The 20,349-nt window shown below is 40.4% G+C and overlaps 1 protein-coding gene across 1 annotated transcript in view; it reads left to right on the plus strand.

Annotated features, from left to right (window-relative positions):
* The first annotated feature begins 10,717 nt into the window (after window positions 1-10,717).
* npnta (nephronectin a) overlaps window positions 10,718-20,349 on the plus strand; it is a 98,384-nt gene continuing 88,752 nt past the window's right edge. Inside the window, 1 exon segment of the mRNA XM_036574963.1 lies at window positions 10,718-11,009. Within this exon segment, the coding sequence (XP_036430856.1) occupies window positions 10,939-11,009 (71 nt within the window). The 5' untranslated portion in view covers window positions 10,718-10,938.

Genomic DNA, 20,349 nt, shown 5'->3' on the forward strand with positions numbered 1-20,349 from the left:
GAAATGTGTGGAGAAGAAAACCACTATGGATGGTTCTGTGGACAGCAGTGAAGAATGTGTGGGAAGCAGTTCCTTTAAATCATTAAAAAAAAAAAAGTTTATCTGCAACACCAGCTGATCAACACAACACTGAAAAGAACGGCTCAACCGTGGCGGTGGGAGGTAGAAAATTCTAGTGTGATGTTCTGTCATAAATTTTGCCATAATGTGGATACCGTGATGATCCCAAAGACAGTGAACCACAAACAGCGCCAGCCGAGAGAAACTAAACATAAACATGAGCATGAGCAGCTTGTCTCTTAGAAACTCAACAAAAGGGTGTTTCAAAGAAAACTGTACTGCTGAGTGCCGCTTGTATAAGCCTATATGTTACTCAGTATAGTGTTTACGTGGCCGTGCATTGGGAGAGTGACACGTGCATGAAGCATCACGAAGACATTCCATTTTCCATTTCACGTGGTGTTTAGACCAGTTTTTACCCTTTTGGTTCAGTCTGCTGTAGAACACAGATATAACTGTAAAGTGTGGCGAAAAAGATGGAGTCAGCTCTTAAAAGCCATCCAACAGGCTAAACCTATTGTGATAAACTTAACGTAGCAATCCTGGAATAGCGTGTTGCCTCTGTTAGATACAGCAAAAAGGTGGAGGCTACAGGAGAGAAAAACTAAAACTGCTTCCATACAAGTCAAGGGAACTAAGAATCAAGAGCATGCGGTAGTATTCACAGTAAAGAAACTGCAAACTCTCGCAGTGTTTATACTGTTTTTAAAGGTTCAGTAATGAGCCTTGTATTATTTTTAACTTGGAAGGGCTTAAAAATTGCTATAATAATAATAATAGCAACCATAATGGTACTAGTAATAATAATTATCTTTATTATAGTTGCACTGTTTTGTTATTATTATGGTTACTATAATAAATTAGTTCACTTTTTTATTTTTTTGATATCATGCCCTCAAAGTCGACTGGGCCATGAAGACTGATCATTCATCCAAATAGTAGAAAATACCATATCAGTTCATATCGCCCAGCTCTTCTCATCTGTTGATCACTGTAGCACAAAAATGGCAAAATAGAAAATAAACACCTACAAGTTATAGAGTTCAGCAGCATTTTGTAGCTACTCTAGACTTGAAGACAACTTCACACTGCTTCGACAAGCTTTCCTAAAGTTTTGAAAGCAATTTAACTGCCTCTCACACTTTCATCACTGCAGTCCACAGATCATCCATAGAGGTTGAATTTTTCCTCTCCACACATTTCCCAATGTAGCCCCCAAGGGATATAGCTTTGTGGCATCCCGCAGTGTCATGTTGAAATGTCCGTCATTTGTTTTGGGTTCTTATCCCTGATGTGGACAGACAGAATAAACACATCAACAGCAGCTAATAAACATCAATGACTGACATACATTCATGTGGACAATTCTTTTTGACTGCTAGTGTCATTTTAGTAGCACTTTATTTCACACTATTGTTCACAGATCAGTAAGATGGAAATGTTTTGCTAATCAGTTCTAGTAACCTTTAGTAACTTTTGTTAGAAATTATAACAGCAGTAAAATGGCAAAAATATGGTAGTAAGTTGTACTAGCCTAAAAATTATCACTTTTTAGTTTAATTTAAATGTAATTTTTAGTTTAGTTTAATTTGTTCCAGCCCTGATTCTGTGTAAACGCAGTATATTTACCCCAACTGTTCCTGGGTACCTACTAAGGTCTAAGGTGGCCTGCATATAATGCAGTAATTCAGCCATAATTTAAGTGCAGTTCATCCACATTATTCTGAAGAACTGATGCTATCACTGGATGTGATGCACTAACTGAGAAAAGTAGATGAAAAGAAGTCATTTTGCTTTTTACAGCTCCAGCACTATTTAGCTTAAGCGGTATCAAGAAATACAACAGAAACATAAGGTTGACAAACTCTAATTACCTGTAAATAAAACATTATTCTTCCAATTCGTAATTAATTAGTAATTATTACAGTACAAATGCATAATATTAAACAATTTATGGAAGTCCAGAGAGGCCATGAGGCAGGGACAAAGTTGTTTTATTGAAATAACAAGCTAGTTTTCTCAAGATAACAGAAGTCGATATCTTGAGAGAAAAGTTAATTATCTTGTGATCTCAAGGTAACAAAGTTGTAATAGTGAGATAAGTTAATGATCTTGTAATTATCACAAGATAATTAACTCGTTATCTCAAGATAACAACCCAGAAAATTGCAGCAACAGCTCATGGCCTTTCTGGACTTTTTTTTTATACCTTTCATATTCACACCAAATTTTTTAAATCATTATTTGAATCACTATAGGGTTTTATAATATTATTTTGTAGTATTAATATTTTTATTTTATAATATTAGTGGCTAAATGATCTGGTCTTAGTGCTGTAAAATGTTTCTGCTTTATTTCTTACCTGCTAGGTCTTTAAATGGTCAGCCACAGGTGCGATGTACAGACACAGTTCCTGGCTGTAATTACAGTACAGCTAAACGATTCTGGAGCTGTAAAAAGCAAAATTGCTTCTTTTCATCTACTTTTCTCAGTAAGAACATCATATCAGGTGAAAATATCAGTTCTTCAGAATAATGTGGGTGAACTGCACTTAAAATATGGCTAAATTACTGCATTATGTGCAGGCCGACCCTTAGACCCTTAGTGTTGTTACCCAGGAACAGATGAGGTGAATATACTCAGTTTACACAGAATCAGGGCTGGAAAATGCATCACATGTTCCTTTTGTATTGCCTGTGAACAAAATACTGTTACTCTGTTATGAAGCACAGATCTGACAAAAGGCTCAAAATACACCAAATGTATCTTTATACCTGTTTATCTTTATGTATTAACTGGAAAATTAGCATGTAATTGTTAAGTTAGTACAACTTATTATTTTACCATTTTATTACCTACTTGTTCTACAATCACTGTTAATTTATTACATTATATTACCATATTATTACCCATTTATTACCTATAAAATAAAGTGCTACTGTTTCTGTACTCTTAGTTTTGCTTGAGTAATATACTGTATCCAGCAAATAATTAAAACCTTCATATTACAGGTATTTTGCAGCCTCAATTGTTTTTTTCCCTCCATTTTCGTGGATTTTTGCTTTAGCTGGCTGCACTTTCTTCCCCTCCCTGTAGTTCTTTTATGAATTTGATCTTCTCCTCAGAGTGTCTTCTTTGTACTGTGTTTGGGCAACGTCAATCATGCAGAAATCTCTGGAGGTACTTTGACATTTCTTTGATTTGACAGTCATACCACAGGCTTGTGTTGATAGCCTTGTTTTGAATGCCATACAATCCAACTTTACTGTTTACAGCATCTCAAGACTTGCACTGAACATCAACAAAAGGATGCTGCTCAGGAAGAGAGGATAAATGCAAAAAACTTGTGCATGATTGAACGTTGGGCACTGAACGCTTTTACTGAAAGTGCAATGGCTTCTCCTCATTGGAGGAGCCGCACTTTTCTCTGCACCTTTCAGACGGAAAAGGCAATTTCATTTGGAATGTTTGCAGGGAGTGGGCAATTTTCCTTCTAGCAAAGGCTTAGAATTTCATAAGGGAGCCAGCCTGCAATCTGACTTAAATTCATCTGTGACAAAAGCCAATCAGAAAGCATGATGCCGCAAACCAAGATACATTTCTCTGACCAGTGGCGTTGATCTTAGTTAGTTTTTATTGGAAACGTCACTGCAGGTTTTTATTACCTTGATGTTGGTTTCAATTCACATTTACCTCTCTGGAACCATAGTGTTGTATTTTTATTTCTCAGAAAGTAGGTTGCAGACTTTACCCCCCTCTGCTAAACAGGAGCTCTGTTGTAGAGACTGCAGATGACTCTGGTCAAGGATGAGTATCAGACTGGTATAGTTTATTTTCCAGTTCTAATGTTTTTAGTGCTGTTTATTTGAATTAATGTACTTATTCTAAGTTAAAGTTTTACAAAATAGGCAGTTTTCATTTATACTATACCAAGAGGTACCCCCTTTGGCTTGAACTCTAGGCTTATTGCAGTTTTTAAAGGTGCCATAGAATGGTGAACTGTGTTTACAAAGCCTGCACTAGCTTAAACTGTTACATAACAGTCTTGACTCATTAATATTTACGCCCCCAAATTATGAAGAACGAAACAACAACAAAAAAAATGGTAGACTGTGCAGAAATGTGTTGGCTTCCAATTCACAAGTCACAATGGTGCTAATGGGAACCAGTGGTTGTGATGTCTGCAACACAAATACAGGCTTTTTATTCATTTTCCAAAACCACCAGTGAACCTACACCTGACTTACAGCCAACAAAGCAACAGCAAGGAAAATGGCAGATTATGTGCACAAATGTGCCGTTCCAGGCTATGAAGGGCATGTCAGAACCTTTCTTATCCATCCTGAGGAACCGAACTGTCAAAGGTCATGGCTGATGTTCATCTTTAAACGAGGTTGAAGTTGGATTCCTATTCACCAGCTTCTTAATCAGATGTTCTGTTCCACCTTAAATGCTACAGCTTGAACAGGCGCCAGAATGTAATTGCGACACCATTTAAGGTTCAATAAGAAGCCGACTTCAGCTCCCACATCTTTAACAGGATCCCAGACAACTTTCATTTTTAAGTCATTAGTTTGCTAATGTGAAATGGTTCACTTTGGAGAAACTTACCAACTCTTTACAGTGGTGCTGATGGGAACCAGCGAATGTGATGTTTACAACACAAATATAGCCACTTTATTTAGTCCACCAGTGAACTTACATCTGACCTATTTAATAGTAAAACAGGGGTAAATTCAAAAAGGTCTTTTTTCTTTGGGGACTACTTTTTATTAAAATGCCATGCATGTATCTCTCCACCACAAATGGCTTTTAAATGTAAGATGAGACAAAAATCTCATCTCAAAACTATCATTAAACAGTTTCTCCAGCATCAGGCAGCATATTCATAACCATTTCATGTAACAATTTTATGTGAAAGTAGCTTTCAGAGGCTTTAATCTCTTCAGACACCTGGTTCCTTTCACTACTGCTCTGACTGCTTCACTACAGTTCTGACTACATTTCTCTACACTATTTACATTTGTGCGTTTTGCAAATGCTCTTAAATGCTCCTATCCAGAGCACCTTACAAAGGTCCTTTGCTGTCCACTTAGAGGATGTATCCTTGACTAGCACAAATAGGTTAGAGTCCAGAAATATCCTTGAGCTAAGGAACTTGAAATATCCTTGAGCTAAGTGCTGATACTTCAATTAAAAAAAGGTACACAGTACTGAAATAAGACTTTTCATAAGTGCAGATGAGGGAACCTATTGTTCAGATGGATGTTATGGCTCAAATAGAAGCTGCATCATACCACCCAGGCACTACTAGACCAAGCCAAACCCCTTAAAATTTAGCATCAGAACAAGGGCACTGGTGAAGGAAGCCTCAAAGAGACCAACAGTCACTTTGAAGGAGCTCCAAGAGTTCCGTGGCTGAGACTGGATTGAAGATGCAACAGTCAATAATATCAAGAGCTCTGCGTACAACTGGCCTGTGTGGGAGGGTAGAAAGAAGCTATTACTGAAGAAAAAACACATCAAACAAGATGTAGATTTTGCCAGAGTGACCCAGCCATACGTAATTGAGCTTTTCGGTCAAAATTCAACACTGTCCATCCCTCAGCAAACACCATCCCAACAGTGAAGCATGGAAGTGGCAACATCATGTTATGGGGATGCTTTTCTTCAGCAGGGACTGGGCATCTTGTTCACATTGAAGGCCAGATGGATGGAGCAAAGTATAGGGAAATACTGCAAGACAACCTGCTTCAGTCTGCTAAAAAACTAAAGCTTCACCTTTCAGCGGGACAGTGGTCCCAAGCAACACAAGAGAGGTCGAACAACAAAAAGGTGGCTAAATAGCAGCCTATGAGCGTCGTTCAACCAACCTGATCAAATATACCACAAATCTGCCAGATTTTGGGTGAAAATCACTTGCAAACAGCGTGCAAAGCTGAAATCAACCCCAAAAGACTTACAGCTGTTATTGCAACAATAGGTGGTGCTACCATGTACAAGTCTAAAGGGGTTGAATACTTCTGCAGGCAGCATTTTTTTGTTTTTAAACTAAAATGTTTTCTTTTTTAAATATCTGTTGATGAACGGTGAATTTTGACTTTGAAAATGTACTTTAAAATCATATTGGTTCAATAAAAATACTTTCTGGAATAATCTGTATAAGTGTCATGTATTATTCAGACAAATCTGATGACTTTTAAGGGGGCTGAATACTTTATATCTTAATTTGATTATGCAGGAAAAAAGGTGTAATTCCCTTTTAACACTATACAGTACCTACTATACATTATTTGCTAACTACTATGTTAGGAACTATAGTGTGGGCCCACATGCAGACCCTTGAACTTTAAGGGGGAAACATTTATGACCCCCATAAACACTAAGTAATTGAATTTTGTTCTCTTGTACAAAACACTTTCTTGGAATTTGACCAGTCGAACTATCATTGGCTTCAACAGAACGGAGATGTTTCTTTGACCTCTCCAGCACTGATGTTTACAGGTGCTTCAATAGAGGAGCATCCGATTTTCTTTCTTCCCTTAAGAAATATAGCTCTGATCTTTTTTTCCCCCAGTGTGTCCTAGGGGTCACATGTTCTGTGCACATCGAGCATTTGAACTCCGGCCTTTCTGTATTCCTCCTGCCCGGCGGACGTAATTAGTTCGTGCAGATATTTGCCCTCGTGCACCTTTGCGTACTCATCTGAGTAGAAAAATGTAGATGAACTTCTTGGCCTGAAGACAAAAAGTTTATCTTGTATCGCAGCTCTGCGTTCGGATCTGTGTGTGTGTGTATTAAAATGCTTCTGGCGTTCTGACACACCTCGTTTCAGCTTGTCAAAAATACCCAAAACCTTGGATCACGCTTTGAGGAGATTCCATTGAATACCAAGTAGGTTTTATGTTTATAACTGTGTCTGGAAAACGCTACTTAAGATATGTGAGCCGAGCAGGTAACGTTCATTATTAAAACCCTATTTAAAAAAGAATGCTAGATACTCGGCTTTAAATATTCTGTTGCGACTTTTTTTTCTCAGCACTGCATTGCATTCTTGCAGACTTTGCCGCAGACGGCACGTGGCATAGCTGAAGCTCAATCCTGATTGCGAGCACTACAACGTGTGCCCACAGAATACATCATATTTTTCCAAAATTAAGGGGTTTAAGAGAAAGTGGAACACACACCGAGCTGTTGTAAGTTATTATAAACTTTTCTTTCTCGAATAATAAGCTTGTCTGGCTGCTGCTTTTATTCCTGAAGGGTTTAGAGTGCTCCTGCTTGTTCACTGTCAAGGTCCAAAACTGAGATGAGAGAACTTGCTTGAAGCAAAAGTACATTTTCATAGTTGCCAAAAAAATAAGTAAACACAAAGTGCGGTTGTTATTCTGAAAATAAAATGCATAATAGGGAATTGGAAATCCCAACGCACATGGGCTCCATCCCCTGCCCCTTTTGTCTCCAATGCCTCCAATGTGCCTCTGTGCAAGAGGAATTCAGGTTTGATCTGGTTACTGTAGTCACTCCTGGTTAAACAAATTCCCTCCATAATCTGATGTCTGACATTAAAATGATGTCTGACCCCTGCCAGATAATAAAACCTTAAAAAAAAGTCAGATGTCTTTAAGACTGTTGAGATGTTTTATAGCGACCTGGCCAGGGTGGTTCCTGCCTTCTGCCCATTGACCTCTGTGATAGGCTCCAGCTCCCCCCGCGACCCAGAAGGATAAGCAGCTTAGAAAATGTGTGTGTGTGTGTGTGTGTGTGTGTGTGTGTGTGTGTGTGTGTGTGTGTGTGTGTGTGTGTGATGATTTATATATTTGTTTTGATATTTGTATTCAGGTTGCCAGCATCTTTCACAAACTGGCTGCAAAAAACAGACAGAAAAGGTAGAATGAAGGTAGAAGATGTTTCTGAATAATAATAATAATAATAATAATAATAATAATAATAATAATAATCATAATAATAGCAGCAATACATTTACTGATGAGCTAAAAATGATGTTTGAGTAAAATGTTACATTGTGTATTAAAATGTGCTTATTTACTATTAGAGTATTTATTAGTATTTCTTTTAGCAAGAAACACTGTGGACACTGCAGGCCTATGAACTGCTTTTAATAGTGTGTAATAATCAAACACAACCCACCTTTATGTGCTGCCTTCTTTAAAGGGGAAATTCCATCGGTTTCTGCATAATTCAGTGGTTGCAATGTAAACAATCATTAGGAGTGGTTTGCTATGGGAAGTAATCCATTCAACTTGGATGTCTTTACAGTGGTGGTGATGGGAACCAGGGGTCAAGATGTCTACAACACACATATATAGCCATTTTATTTGCTAGCCAAAAGGACTGAATATGTGTATATATAATGTTAATGATGGTAAGATAGTGGTAAACCTGAGGGAAAAAAAAAACTTTTTTGCTTTAAAACATTAAAAAATATATATACATTTTAGGCCCAAATCTCAAAACTATCATAAAACAATGCCTCAGACTTCAGCCGGTGGATTAATGACCATTTAATGTATTAACTTACTGTACGGGAGCTCTTAGAGGAATTAAACTCTTCAGACGTCTGGTTCCCATCACCACCACTGTGAACAATCCTGACTCAGTAAATTTCTCTACCATGCACCATTTACGTTTATGCATTTTGCAAATGCTCTTATTCAAAGTGACTTAGAAAAGTGCTTTGCTGTCCACTCAGAGAATGCATGCTTGACTAGCAAGTTTCTCTAGAATGGAGCATTTCATATCAAACCACTCTGAATAACTGTTACATCTTAACCATTTAATAATGCAGACATTTTGAAAAATTTTTGATTTTACATCTACAAGTTGGATCAACAAGGTAGGAATGTCTAATAGAGTGGACAGTGAGTGGACAGTGTTTAAAAATTGTGTCTGATCCACTCATACCAGCACAACGCACACTAACACATCACGACCACGTCAGTGTCACTGCAGTACTGAGAATGATCCACCACCCAAACAATATCTGCTCTGTGGGGGTCCTGACCATTGAGGAACAGGGTGAAACAGGTCCAACAAAGTATGCAAAGTAACAGATGGACTACAGTCTGTAATTATAGAACTACAAAGTGCACCTATATGGTAACTGGAGCTGATAAAATTAGCTATGAGTATAGATAATGTTAAACAAAGTTTGGAATATTGTGTCCAGACTGGACACGTGTATCTATGGTACATACTTGCTTATTGAGTGGTGCAATTTGGTGTTGTGTGACACTCAAAGTGTCTCCACTTTCTGTAACTGGCTGTGAGTGATGAAAAGCCTTCCTCTGCTGCATTTGTGCTATTATTTCTATCTGAGGCTGTAGAAACTCTGTAGCAGACAGTGTTACACTCCCACATGAATTTATGGCTTGTCTTTTTACAGTCACTTGAAACAGGGATTTGCATGCCAAATATTCCCCCAGAGCTGTAAATTTTTGGAGACGATTTTATATGCAACTCAAAGGTTTGAGCTGCTGGCCTTAACAGCCTACAGATTCATCATGTCTATAATGGCAAGTTATATAGAATCCTGCTTTTTGAATGACTCTTTAGTGAGTCAAGTGAACTGATTCGCTCCTACAAAATGATTCACCCATCTCAAAAGATCGCAAATTTGTTTTTGTGTTATTGTTTTGTTAGCTGGTGTCGATCAGAAGAGGATGGGTTCTCCTTGTGTGAGTCTTGGTTCCTCTCAAGGGCTCTTCCTCTTGCTCTTAGGGAGTTTTTCCTTGACACTGTCTCCCTTGGCTTGCTCACTGGGGCTTTTTTTGGTAACAAGCGCTATATTAATAATCTATGACTAAATTAACTTTGATAAAGGCTTTTCTATACACTGAAACAAGCATTCTTGATAAGCTACAGACTTGAAAACCAAAAAAATAGTTCTTCAAGGGTTCTTTAGCAAAGGCAATGGCTCTATTTAGAACCATGGGTTCTGTATAGAACCATTTCATGCTTAAATAGCTCTTTAGATTGATGGAGAATGTGTTGTAAATGGTTCTATATGGAACCTTTTTGAAAATAGTTCTATATAACACCAAAAAGGGTTCTACTTTTACAAGTTTAACATCATAGCAATAGCAGAACCTTTTTTTATTGCTATGTAGTACCATTTTCAGAAAGGTCCTGCATATATATATATCAATCTGAAGAACCATTTCAACCATTCCAACCACAAGCTGCCATGCCTACCCCAGCCAGTTAACTCCTTGATTGATGTCAATGATTGGCTGGACAGGTGTTTTAGTGTTAGGTAAGGGGGGGGGGGTAGATACAGAGGTGACCACTGGGGTAAAATCTGCGCTCCATGGAACGTAAATGAATCACTGAATCGAATGTTCCATCCACTGAGAGGAACAGTTCAAAAGAATCGGCTCTGTAAATTGGATCGAACGTTCCTTCAAAGCTCTTCAAAGCGCCTCCAGCGCTATTTCTTTTCCTACCCGTTTTCCGGCAAACCCCGCCTCATGCGCTAGGGCTGACCAGTATTTCACACTCAACGAGAGTACAAACTACTAGCAAATCCTAGAGCTGGAGGCGCACTCGTTTTAGCCAATCGTAGCTCAGAGGGCGGGGCTTACTGAATACGGGTGGGGAAAAAAGCCCATAACGCCACCAGCAGAGAGTGCACTACGCTCTGTATAGCAGTCAGCAGCGCTCTGCTCCAGCCAGGCTGCTGCGCTCTCTCCACGGTCCGGATGAAGTGAAGGACACAAGCGTGTCTCTCATGCCGGCGGACTCTTCGTGACCAGCTGAACTCTAAACCGGACTCCAGTTACCTCGCCAGCGCGCTGAAATAACCGGAGTGCTGATTTAGCTGGATAGTTGGATTTACACTGTTTTTTTTAGAAACACATGGAAATGTTGCTGAAGTTGGTTTTGTTGTGGACTTGCTGGCTCGGAGTGGGAGCGGACTTTGATGGAAGGTAAGAAGCTGAACGCACTTAGAAAGATGGTTCTTTAAGGGTTCTTTAAAACCATAATCATGAGTTGTCTTTAGAACCTTTGCATGCTTGCATGGTGAAACGGTTCTGCAGATTGATGGCACCAAAAAGGGTTCTTGCTATGTGACAAGCTTGGCATCGAAACAACAGCAGAACCCTTTTAGAACCATTTTGAGACACATAAATATACAGTACAACACATTCTCCATCAATCTAAAGAACCAGTTAAGCATAAAATGGTTCTATATAGAACTCATGGTTCAAAACAGAACCATTCCACCATTCCCTTTTACTCAAGAACCCTTGAAGAACCATCTTTTTTAAGACTGTACTCAGAGCTTGTTTTCTTTTTCATGAAGTGCGCAAATGCGTGAATTTCAAATGTGTTTTATTCCGGTGGACATGCAAACAACTTGAGCGTCACACGAGAGCCAGTTGTTTGCGTTTGCATTAATTCCAGCTGCAACCCAAATAAGTTCTGCCTGATCTTTCGAGTGTTGGAGGTTATAGTGTGATGTTGGTTCAGCAGGAGGCTCGAGGTGTTCAGGCTGCGTGGAGCAGCGCAGCGTGTCTTTGTGCCGGGCGTTCATGTCCGAACACGAATGCTGAAATATGTGAGCAGAGGTGCAGAAACGTGCACATGCACCTTCCACTGAGCGCCAGTGTGAGAGGAATCCGGCCGCATTCCTAACCCGCAGCCTGCGGTTCACTCAGCGGATGCTCTCAGAGTCATGTAGACTAACTCGGCGCGCTGTTTCGATTTGCCCCCGTTTTAACTCCGTTTGTCCCGCGAGGCTATTTTGGAAGTAACTTTCCTGCGCTTGCATCATGCTGGTGTGTGAATGCAGCGCGCGCTTGGCGCAGCGCTCGGACCCGCCGGGCAGCAGAGAGGAACAGCGGGCGCTGTGGACTGGACAGGACACGGTCCGCCTGAGCCGCTGTGGAGGGGAAAAAAGTGAAAGCTGGTCTTGGAAATGGACTTGTTCACAGGGGTGGTCGGCGTCTTCTGGCTCTTCTTGTTCTTGTTGTGTTTAATCCTCCTCATCATCTTCATCCTCATTATCATCCTCATATTCCTCTTTTATTGCTTTGTCTTCTCTTTGGCTCCTACATCATCATCATCATCATCATCATCATCATCATAATCATATTCATAATTAGAACCATATTAATCATCACCATAATCTTCATCATACTTTTTGCTCTAGTATGATAATCGTAATCATCATCATCATCATCATCATGGCTTTTACACCTTCTTCTTCTTCTTCTTCATAGTTTTTTCTGTATCTTCTCCTCGGCTCCTACATCATCTTCTTCTTTGTGTTTACACATCATCATCACACTTATCATCATCGTCATCATCACCATCTAATTCATCTTCTTGGTTCAACTTTTCTTTACTCTTTTATCGTTGCCTTCTCCTTGGCTCCTACTTCATCATCATCATCGTGTGTCTATATCACCATCATTATCATCATTAATCATATGAACTTCACATTAATCAGCAGCATAATCATATTAATCATCTTCATATTTTTTGCTCTTTATGATCATATTAATCTTAATCAACATCTTCCTGGCTTTTACGTCTTCATCTTTGTCTTCTTCTTCACATACTTTTCTATGGCTCCTACATCATCATCTTCCTTGTGTCTACATCATCATCATCATCACCATCACCATCATCATCATCATCATCATCATCATCATCATCAAAATCATCCTCATAATGTAATCATAATCATTATCCTCTGTTTCATCTTCTTCTTCTATTAGTACTTCCGCTACTACTTTTTCTTCCTTCTCTTCGTCCTCCTCCTCCTCCTCCTCCTTCTTCTTCTTCCTCTTCTTCTTCTTCTTCTACTACTTTTTTGCTGATCTTATTCTTCTTCCTCCTTCCTCCTACTTTTTACCAGTACTTCTTCTACTGCTACTTTTTTCCTCTTCTTCTTCTTCTTCTTCTTCTTCCTCTAGTACTTATACCACCACTACTTTTTCTTCCTCTTCTCCTGTTCCTTCTTCCCTTCTTCCATATCTTCTTCACTCCTACATAATCTTATTTTCTTCTTTGCTGCTACGTAATCTTCTTCTTCTTTTTGATCTTCTTCTTTTCTTCTTCTGCACATAACATCATTTTCCTTTTATTCCTACATAACATAATCTTTCTCTTTGTTCTTCTTCTTCTACTCTATTTAATTTGTCTCAATCTTTCACTGCTGACCTCCTTAGTGAGACAATTTTGCAAACACACTCATAACTCACAGCAGGGATGCTTGTGACCTGTTTTTTGTTGTGTATGCCCGTCCGGTACTGTAGGGCTGTTACCCACAAGCAGTGCATTGATCCACCTTGCTGTATCAGCATTTACTGTAAACTGTTTGGATAACCTAGAGGCAAAGCAAAGAGTAGGAAAGTATGTACAGTCATCTGTTCATTTAATTGTGATGATCTTCTGTATCCATCTCCTGTGTTCTGGCCTGCATCTCTACCTCAGTGTCCATGTATAGTCCAGTGTGTTCTGAAGTGACTACACCAGAGGTGGCAGGTTCCCCTGGTGTGGATCCAGTCTTAATCAAACACACCATATCCATCTGAAGAAAGATATGAGAAAGACGTGAACATCAGAGGGAGGTGTGTTCTGGTAGTGTTGGAAGATGGTCGATGTTCAGATGCATGGTTTGCCAGAGCTGATCTATACATTGTGGTTGGACTGTATCGTGCTGATATTTCAGTGAGCGAGCTGGCCAGTGCATAATCAGAGTGTACATTAACCCGCCAGCATACGTTATTAATGCCAGCCATGATGGAGGGAGCTTGTCACCTGGGTCATTATTTGCCAATTTCCACTGCTTATAAACCTGCTTCGCTGCCTCCATCTAAATTCATAGACAGAATACCCAGCAAGAGCGCGCTGCGAGTGGCCCATTCATTATTTCCAGTCCTTCAGCAGGACAATTTAGAGCCCCCGTCTAATGGGCCGAGGCATACCTGAGGGATGGCTTGCTCCTAAACTGCATACAGGCGTTTTGTACTACGATGGTGAGTTTAATCGATAGAAAGACTTGCTACAGCCCAGATGGGAGTAAAGCACTGCTTTAGTGTTGTTTTGGTGTTTTGTTGAAGGTCAGAGGAGCGCTGAAGGTTGAGTTGCTACACAGTCCTGTGGGAAAAGGTTTACCCTACTCGAAAGGTTCTCCATTTAGTCCTCAAAGAGACCCAGCCAGTCTGCGGTTTTGCTTTTAGCCAGTTTCTGAAACGTCTGATCCAGGCAATCAACTCTCTACAGCCCTTGATTACCTGGATCACATGTGACTGCAGATGGAACAGAGCAAATCTGTTGACTGGCGGGGGTCCCTGAGGACTGGATTGATAACCTCTGCCTCAGTGTTAAGTGTAGTGTCCAGGCGGGTCAATAATGCTCCCCTGTTCTGTTTACTCTTGTGCTTCAGGTGCACTTGGTAAATCTGTTGTTAATTATCTGTGCATAGTTCAATGAAAACTTCAGATTTACGCAATTTTCCATTTACTCCAATTGTGCCCGTTCAGCCAGAAGGTCCAATTAGCATTCTGCACAATTCATACCTAAATCAACTTGCCTTAAATCGCAAGTAATCTCAAAAAGATTTATGTGATTTCACATTGCAAGTTGCCTTACTTGCTATGTAGCAGTTTATTTGATTCCGATTTTTCATTTAAGAATTGAAAATTCAGTTTGGCCCATTAGAGTGCAAATAATATTATTTAAATTGTGATTTTGACTAAAAAAGTGCTGGAAATATGCTAATGTGTTTCATGTGCTCATTTAGCCAACACAGTGTGAGCTTTGAGTTTAAAAAAAAAGGAAAAAATCAGCCAAAAACTGGGTTCTATGGCCAAAATTTGGCTGTAAAGAATTGGAATTGGCCAAAAAAATCATAATCGGTTGCGTCCTTAGGTTTGATACTCTATGACATACTGTTTTCCATCAAAATAGACAAAACTAATAGCAAAATTTCAGGCTTCAAGACGACTGCTAATGTTTTTAGTCATGCAAATTGTCCATTTTTATAGATAACAGTGTGTCATACAGTGTCATACAAGTCAGGTACAACGTGGCCTGGGCCGTTTTTCCTAAATTCATAGACAGAATACCCCGCAAGAGCGTGTAAGTAATTTCAGACTTGTGTGATTTCAGATAGGGATGCACGATTGGAATTGGCAGATTTTTTGCTCCAAACATGTAATTGGCCTGTTTATTACTCTTATTTTGGCAGTTTTGTATCTGTATTGCAATTTTATGAGGAAAATAATGTGATCCAGGTCACTGCACCTGGTCTGTGCACCTGTATAAAAATTACCGATGTGCATTCTGACTAATTTTGATCTTTGAATATCTGTAAGGATTAATAAACACATGGAAGGAAAAAAATGACCCTGGGCTGAAATTAATGTAGGGGTTTTTTAACTTTTTAAACTTTTTTGAAACTTTTTAGAAGGCAGCAGTGGTGCTGCACAAAATAGCCGAAAGGGAACCCCTAGGTTTTCATGTTGGATAAGTAACAGAGGCATCCTCTTCCGGTGAGCCAATAGGCTCAAACTACAGCTAGCTAGTACAACACTTTATGACACACTGTTATAGATATCAGTGTAGGGCTAAAGGTTCATCGTTTCTGTGTTGAAATTGCAGGTACAACACTGCCTGGGCGTTGCTTTTAGAAACTTTTGATTAATAACACAGAGCTTGTGAAGTGCCTCTAGCTGTTATAGACCAACCAGAAGCAGCTAAACATCCATGCAATGCATACATGACAACACAAACATACTACATTATGTGCCTGAGCTCGAAGCCAGAAAAAATAGATATGTTGGTGTTCTTGGTCAAAAAACAGGCCTGAAATATAATCAAATGCCCAAGTTCTTCAGCCCTACATAAGTGTAAAACTAAAGGAGCGAACTTCAGACACCGAACATGTCTTTGACATGACCGACAGACAGTCTGTACTGTGCTTCCTCCTAGAACACTTTCCTCCAAACTTACTGGTTCCCAAATCTAGTGTTTTCCTGCTCGAACATACTTACTTCCACTAAGGAAGGGCTTGTTAATGAGCTGATTAGTTGGATCGGGTGGGTTACAGCAGGGATAACACCACAAAATGCAGGTCAGACCTGCTGAGGACTAGACTTGGGTTGGATCTCATGTTGGTGGTAATTTGCAGATGTAGTCCTGCCACATAGCCACCCTCAGCTGCTGAGAGACTGAGGCGGATTCCTGAGGTTAGTCATTAACCGTACCTTTTTCATTATGAGCGATTAGCCTCCTAAAGCCTGCCGGAGACACGCTCCCTGGTGGACTGGCATTTGAGTGCACACGCACCGTCTGTTGCGAGACGCTGCAGAACGAGTAGGATGTGGTTGTCAAGTGTGTGTTTTGATTACCCGCGTCTAATTGCAGGCCTGTCGGAGGAGGTGTCGCAGGAATGTGAAGGGTAATAATCCTACTCCTGTGCTTTTCCGAAACCACTCCAAGCATCATCAATCCATTATTCATGAGATGACCATATACATATTACATGAAGGTGCAACACACACAATATGAGTTTAATTTGGAACCACAAGAACAGCTACAGGCCTTTGGCGAGTAACTAGAAACATGAATTGCATGAATTTTACATGAGTGTTTTTTTTTCCCCACCCTCACTCGCGTAGGAGCACAAATAACTGCATCCACCAGTAATTTGGATCTTGGCTCCCACATTTGGACAGCAAGGAGAGATTTTTAAGTGGATTTTCGCCGCCCACAAGATGAATGCATATGCTAAATGCAGACAAAGTGAGCCATTGAGAGTGTGTGGTAGGAGCACCTTTGACAGGGGAAGGCGAGGCGTCCTGCTAGGTGGCAGAGATTTGTTGTGACAGTCTCGTTACCCCAGCTAAGCACTGAGCCTGGCGCCAGGCATCTCTTTTCTCTCTCACTCTCTGTCTCACGCTCGCCCTCAGTTTGGCATCTCCTTGGATGCGTCCCAGAGTTCACGAACTGCAGATTGGCACGCAAAGACTTGTGCAGCTCTTAGCCATTCTCCTGCAGAGATGAGCTGTGGAGTCTTCCGTAGGGGTGACAAACGAGGGCCATTTTAAGCATTTTTGTTATTTGAGAATTAAGCAAATAGCGGTTGAGGATCACAGTGAGAGAATATTTTACAGGGACAGAGGAAGGGGGGATGCTGAGGGGGGTGTAGCTCCCCCAGATTTGACATTCATTTTACTACAACTGCAAAAAAACTATTTAAAAAATCTAGTAAGAACCTGTGTGTGCATGTTTTATGGCAGAATTTGTATTTTTAAATGTTTTTTTATACGCTTTCAAAATGTGCCAGAGCCATGCACTGTTTGAGCTACATTCACATTACAGCAAGTGGAATCGCTTCCCTTGCCAACCACTGGCCACTTTGGGGACTTGTCTCTAAAACACTAGCAGGCTGAGATGCTAAGTGTGTGCAGAGATGTAGGCCAGTTTCGAACCCAAAAGTAGCCTCATATTGTTTTTGACCTTACATAACCTAACGTTGCAATGTCCCACATTTTGAATACACTTTTTTTTATCAATCATTCTATCTCCTACAGAAGTCTTAAAGGGTAAAAAAAGAAAGGTGCATTCCACTCCTCCTTCACTACTTTCTCCACTACTGACATGCACCTAACGGATAACATTAAACAGATTAAAAATTCTGGCTAACACATAGCATGTTACACCAGCTTAGGCCAGCAGGGGGCAGTGTTTTTTCCTTACCCTTCAGGGACCAAGTGGAAAAGAAAATACAGGGGAGCTAATTGGCTAACAATTAGCATGCTTATGCTAAGTCATTTGTTCAGGAGAAGGCAAAAATGTTTTTAATTTAATGTATGTTTCAAGTAATCGTGAACCATTTCTGTTGGTCCATTCATCATAAATTGTTCACAGAATGTAAAGAATAGCTGCTCAAATAATGTAAAAAATTAAGGAGATGGTTTCCATGTGAAGCGACAGTATCCTATGTATTGTGATGTGTCGCTTTTTAGTGCATGTAACTCCTCCAAAAAAAAAAAGCACTCTCCGTTAAATCTGCTCTTTGTCAGATTTGGGAGACCTCTCTGGTGGAAATGTGTAACTGCACGCAACATTTTGTAACGTTGGTTATGCTTCAAACCCTTTCCCCGAGTGGATGAATCTGATGATTCTGAGCATGTTGAGAGTATTCAAAGAGAACTTGGTGCAGGACGTGTTTTCTAAAGATGTGAATGAATGATCTACTTTTCTCATCATCATTAGTATAACGTTGATTTTGCATTTGAGACCTAAACATCAAGCCAGACCTTTGAGCCTGAGCATGTGACATTAATGCTTAAAGTAGTCCCTGATATCTGACCTGACACAGCGCACACACCACATGTTAGCAAGTCTTCTGACTCAGTAATGCTACTTCTTCCAAATTTAACAAAAAAGTTTTTAAAATCTTACACAGAGCTGCTTAAATTAAATGTTTTCAAAATCTACATTCAAAAAACGTACTTACATTTACATTTATATTCAGCAGATTATTCATTTATTCATTTATTCATTGTGAACCCTGCTCACTCATGTGCAGGGTGAGCATGTAATCTAACAATGGGCTTAACAGATTAAAAACATACATAATTCAATTATTCAAAATGCTTTTTTAACTCTAAAATATTGTGAGATTATACCCCCCACATTTGGGGACCATACCTCTCACTCTCGTAATTCACTTCACAGATCATTCCTAAACAGTTCAAGTATGATACCATTTACAGTTGCTGTTGAAGTTGTGTACTCTAAGCCTCTCTCTGTCCATCCGTCTGCCTTCCTGCCCGTTTGTCTAAGCTCCGCAGGCTGTCCAAATTACCCGCTCGCAGCCACTCAGCTGCTAGGCCCACTGCCATATTGCTGCAAAAACCTTTATTGGTTTTATGAGTGGGGTTAAAATGACTATCTGGAGGAGGGCCACAAGGAGATTTAATTATTAATGCGGCAATAAAGCAATCTCCGAAATCTGCAGTTTTGTTAGCGCCGATTAGCGTCCTCATTATACAAACGAGCGCAATCAGGGGAGATTATAAACCGTGATCAGGTATGGTCTGTGATTTTTATAGTCCTCTGATGTTTGGGCGATCAGTTTGATGGGCGAGGGGGATCAGTGACAGCCGGCTCGCCTCCAGGTGCAGGTAGGAGACGGACGCAGTGACAGCAAAAAGCATCCGTCCAGCTGCATCTGTGCATGTGAGGCAAAAAAGACGGAAAAAAAGAGGGAAAGAGAGAGAGAGAGCGATGGCAGTGTCAGCCTAAAGCCAGGCGCTTGCTCTTAGCATGCCCGGTGTGTCTTTGGAGTCTTTGTGAAGAGCCCTGTCGCTGTCTCTCTGCCAGACTGCTGCACACAAACATTTTTCCCCAGGCTGCCATTCCTACTTAACACTCTCCATCAGGCCTGCGCTCGCAGTGATTGGCAGTGCAGGAGGCGGCATTAGCATTTTCACCGCCTGCCAGCCGAGGCTAACCGAAGGCGATCCAGTGGAGTGTGGCTGGAATTAACAATGCCGAACTCTTCTCCCGTCTCTCTCTCTGTCTCTCTGTCTGTCTCTGTCTCTCTCTCTGTCTCTCTGTCTCCCTTTCTCTTTCACTCTCTCTCTCTCTTTCTCGCTCTCTCTCTCTCTCTTTTTCTCTCTCTTCCTCCTCCATCTCTCTCTCTCGCTCCTTACTCTGTTTTCTCTGTGTCTGTCTGTTTCTATATCTCTGTCTCATTCTTGCTTTCTTTCTTTACCCCCTCTGTCTTCCTTTCTCAATTTCTACCCCCCCCTCTCTCTCTCTCTCTCTCTCTCTCACTCACTCTCTCTCTTCCTCCCCCTCTCTCTCTGTCTCTCTCTTTCTCTTTTATTATATCTTTCATTTGTCTTTCACTTTCCTCTCTCTCTCCCTCTTCCCCTCTTTACCACTTTCTGTCTCTTTTTTCTCTCTGTTCCTCTTCTGTCTCACTGTCCTTTGTCTCTCTATCTCCTCTTTTTCCCCTCTCTCTTTTTTACCTTCACTCTCCCTGTTTCTCGCTCTCTCTTTCACAGTCTCTTTTCAATCTTCCTTCTCTTGCTATCTCTTCTATTTTCTTCCTTCTCTCTTTCTTTTTTATCTCTCTTTCTCTCTCTCCAGTATCTATCTCTATCTCCCTTCTCTCTCTCCAGTCTCTATCTCTGTCTCCTTTCTCTCGCCCTCTCCTTCCCTTTCTCTCCTCATCTGTCTCCTTTCTGTCTCCCTCTCTCTCTCCAGTCTCTTTTTTTACTTCTGCTCTCTCTCTCT

The sequence above is a fragment of the Colossoma macropomum genome, unplaced genomic scaffold (assembly GCF_904425465.1).
Source record: "Colossoma macropomum unplaced genomic scaffold, Colossoma_macropomum, whole genome shotgun sequence".
Classification (NCBI taxonomy): Eukaryota; Metazoa; Chordata; class Actinopteri; order Characiformes; family Serrasalmidae; genus Colossoma; species Colossoma macropomum.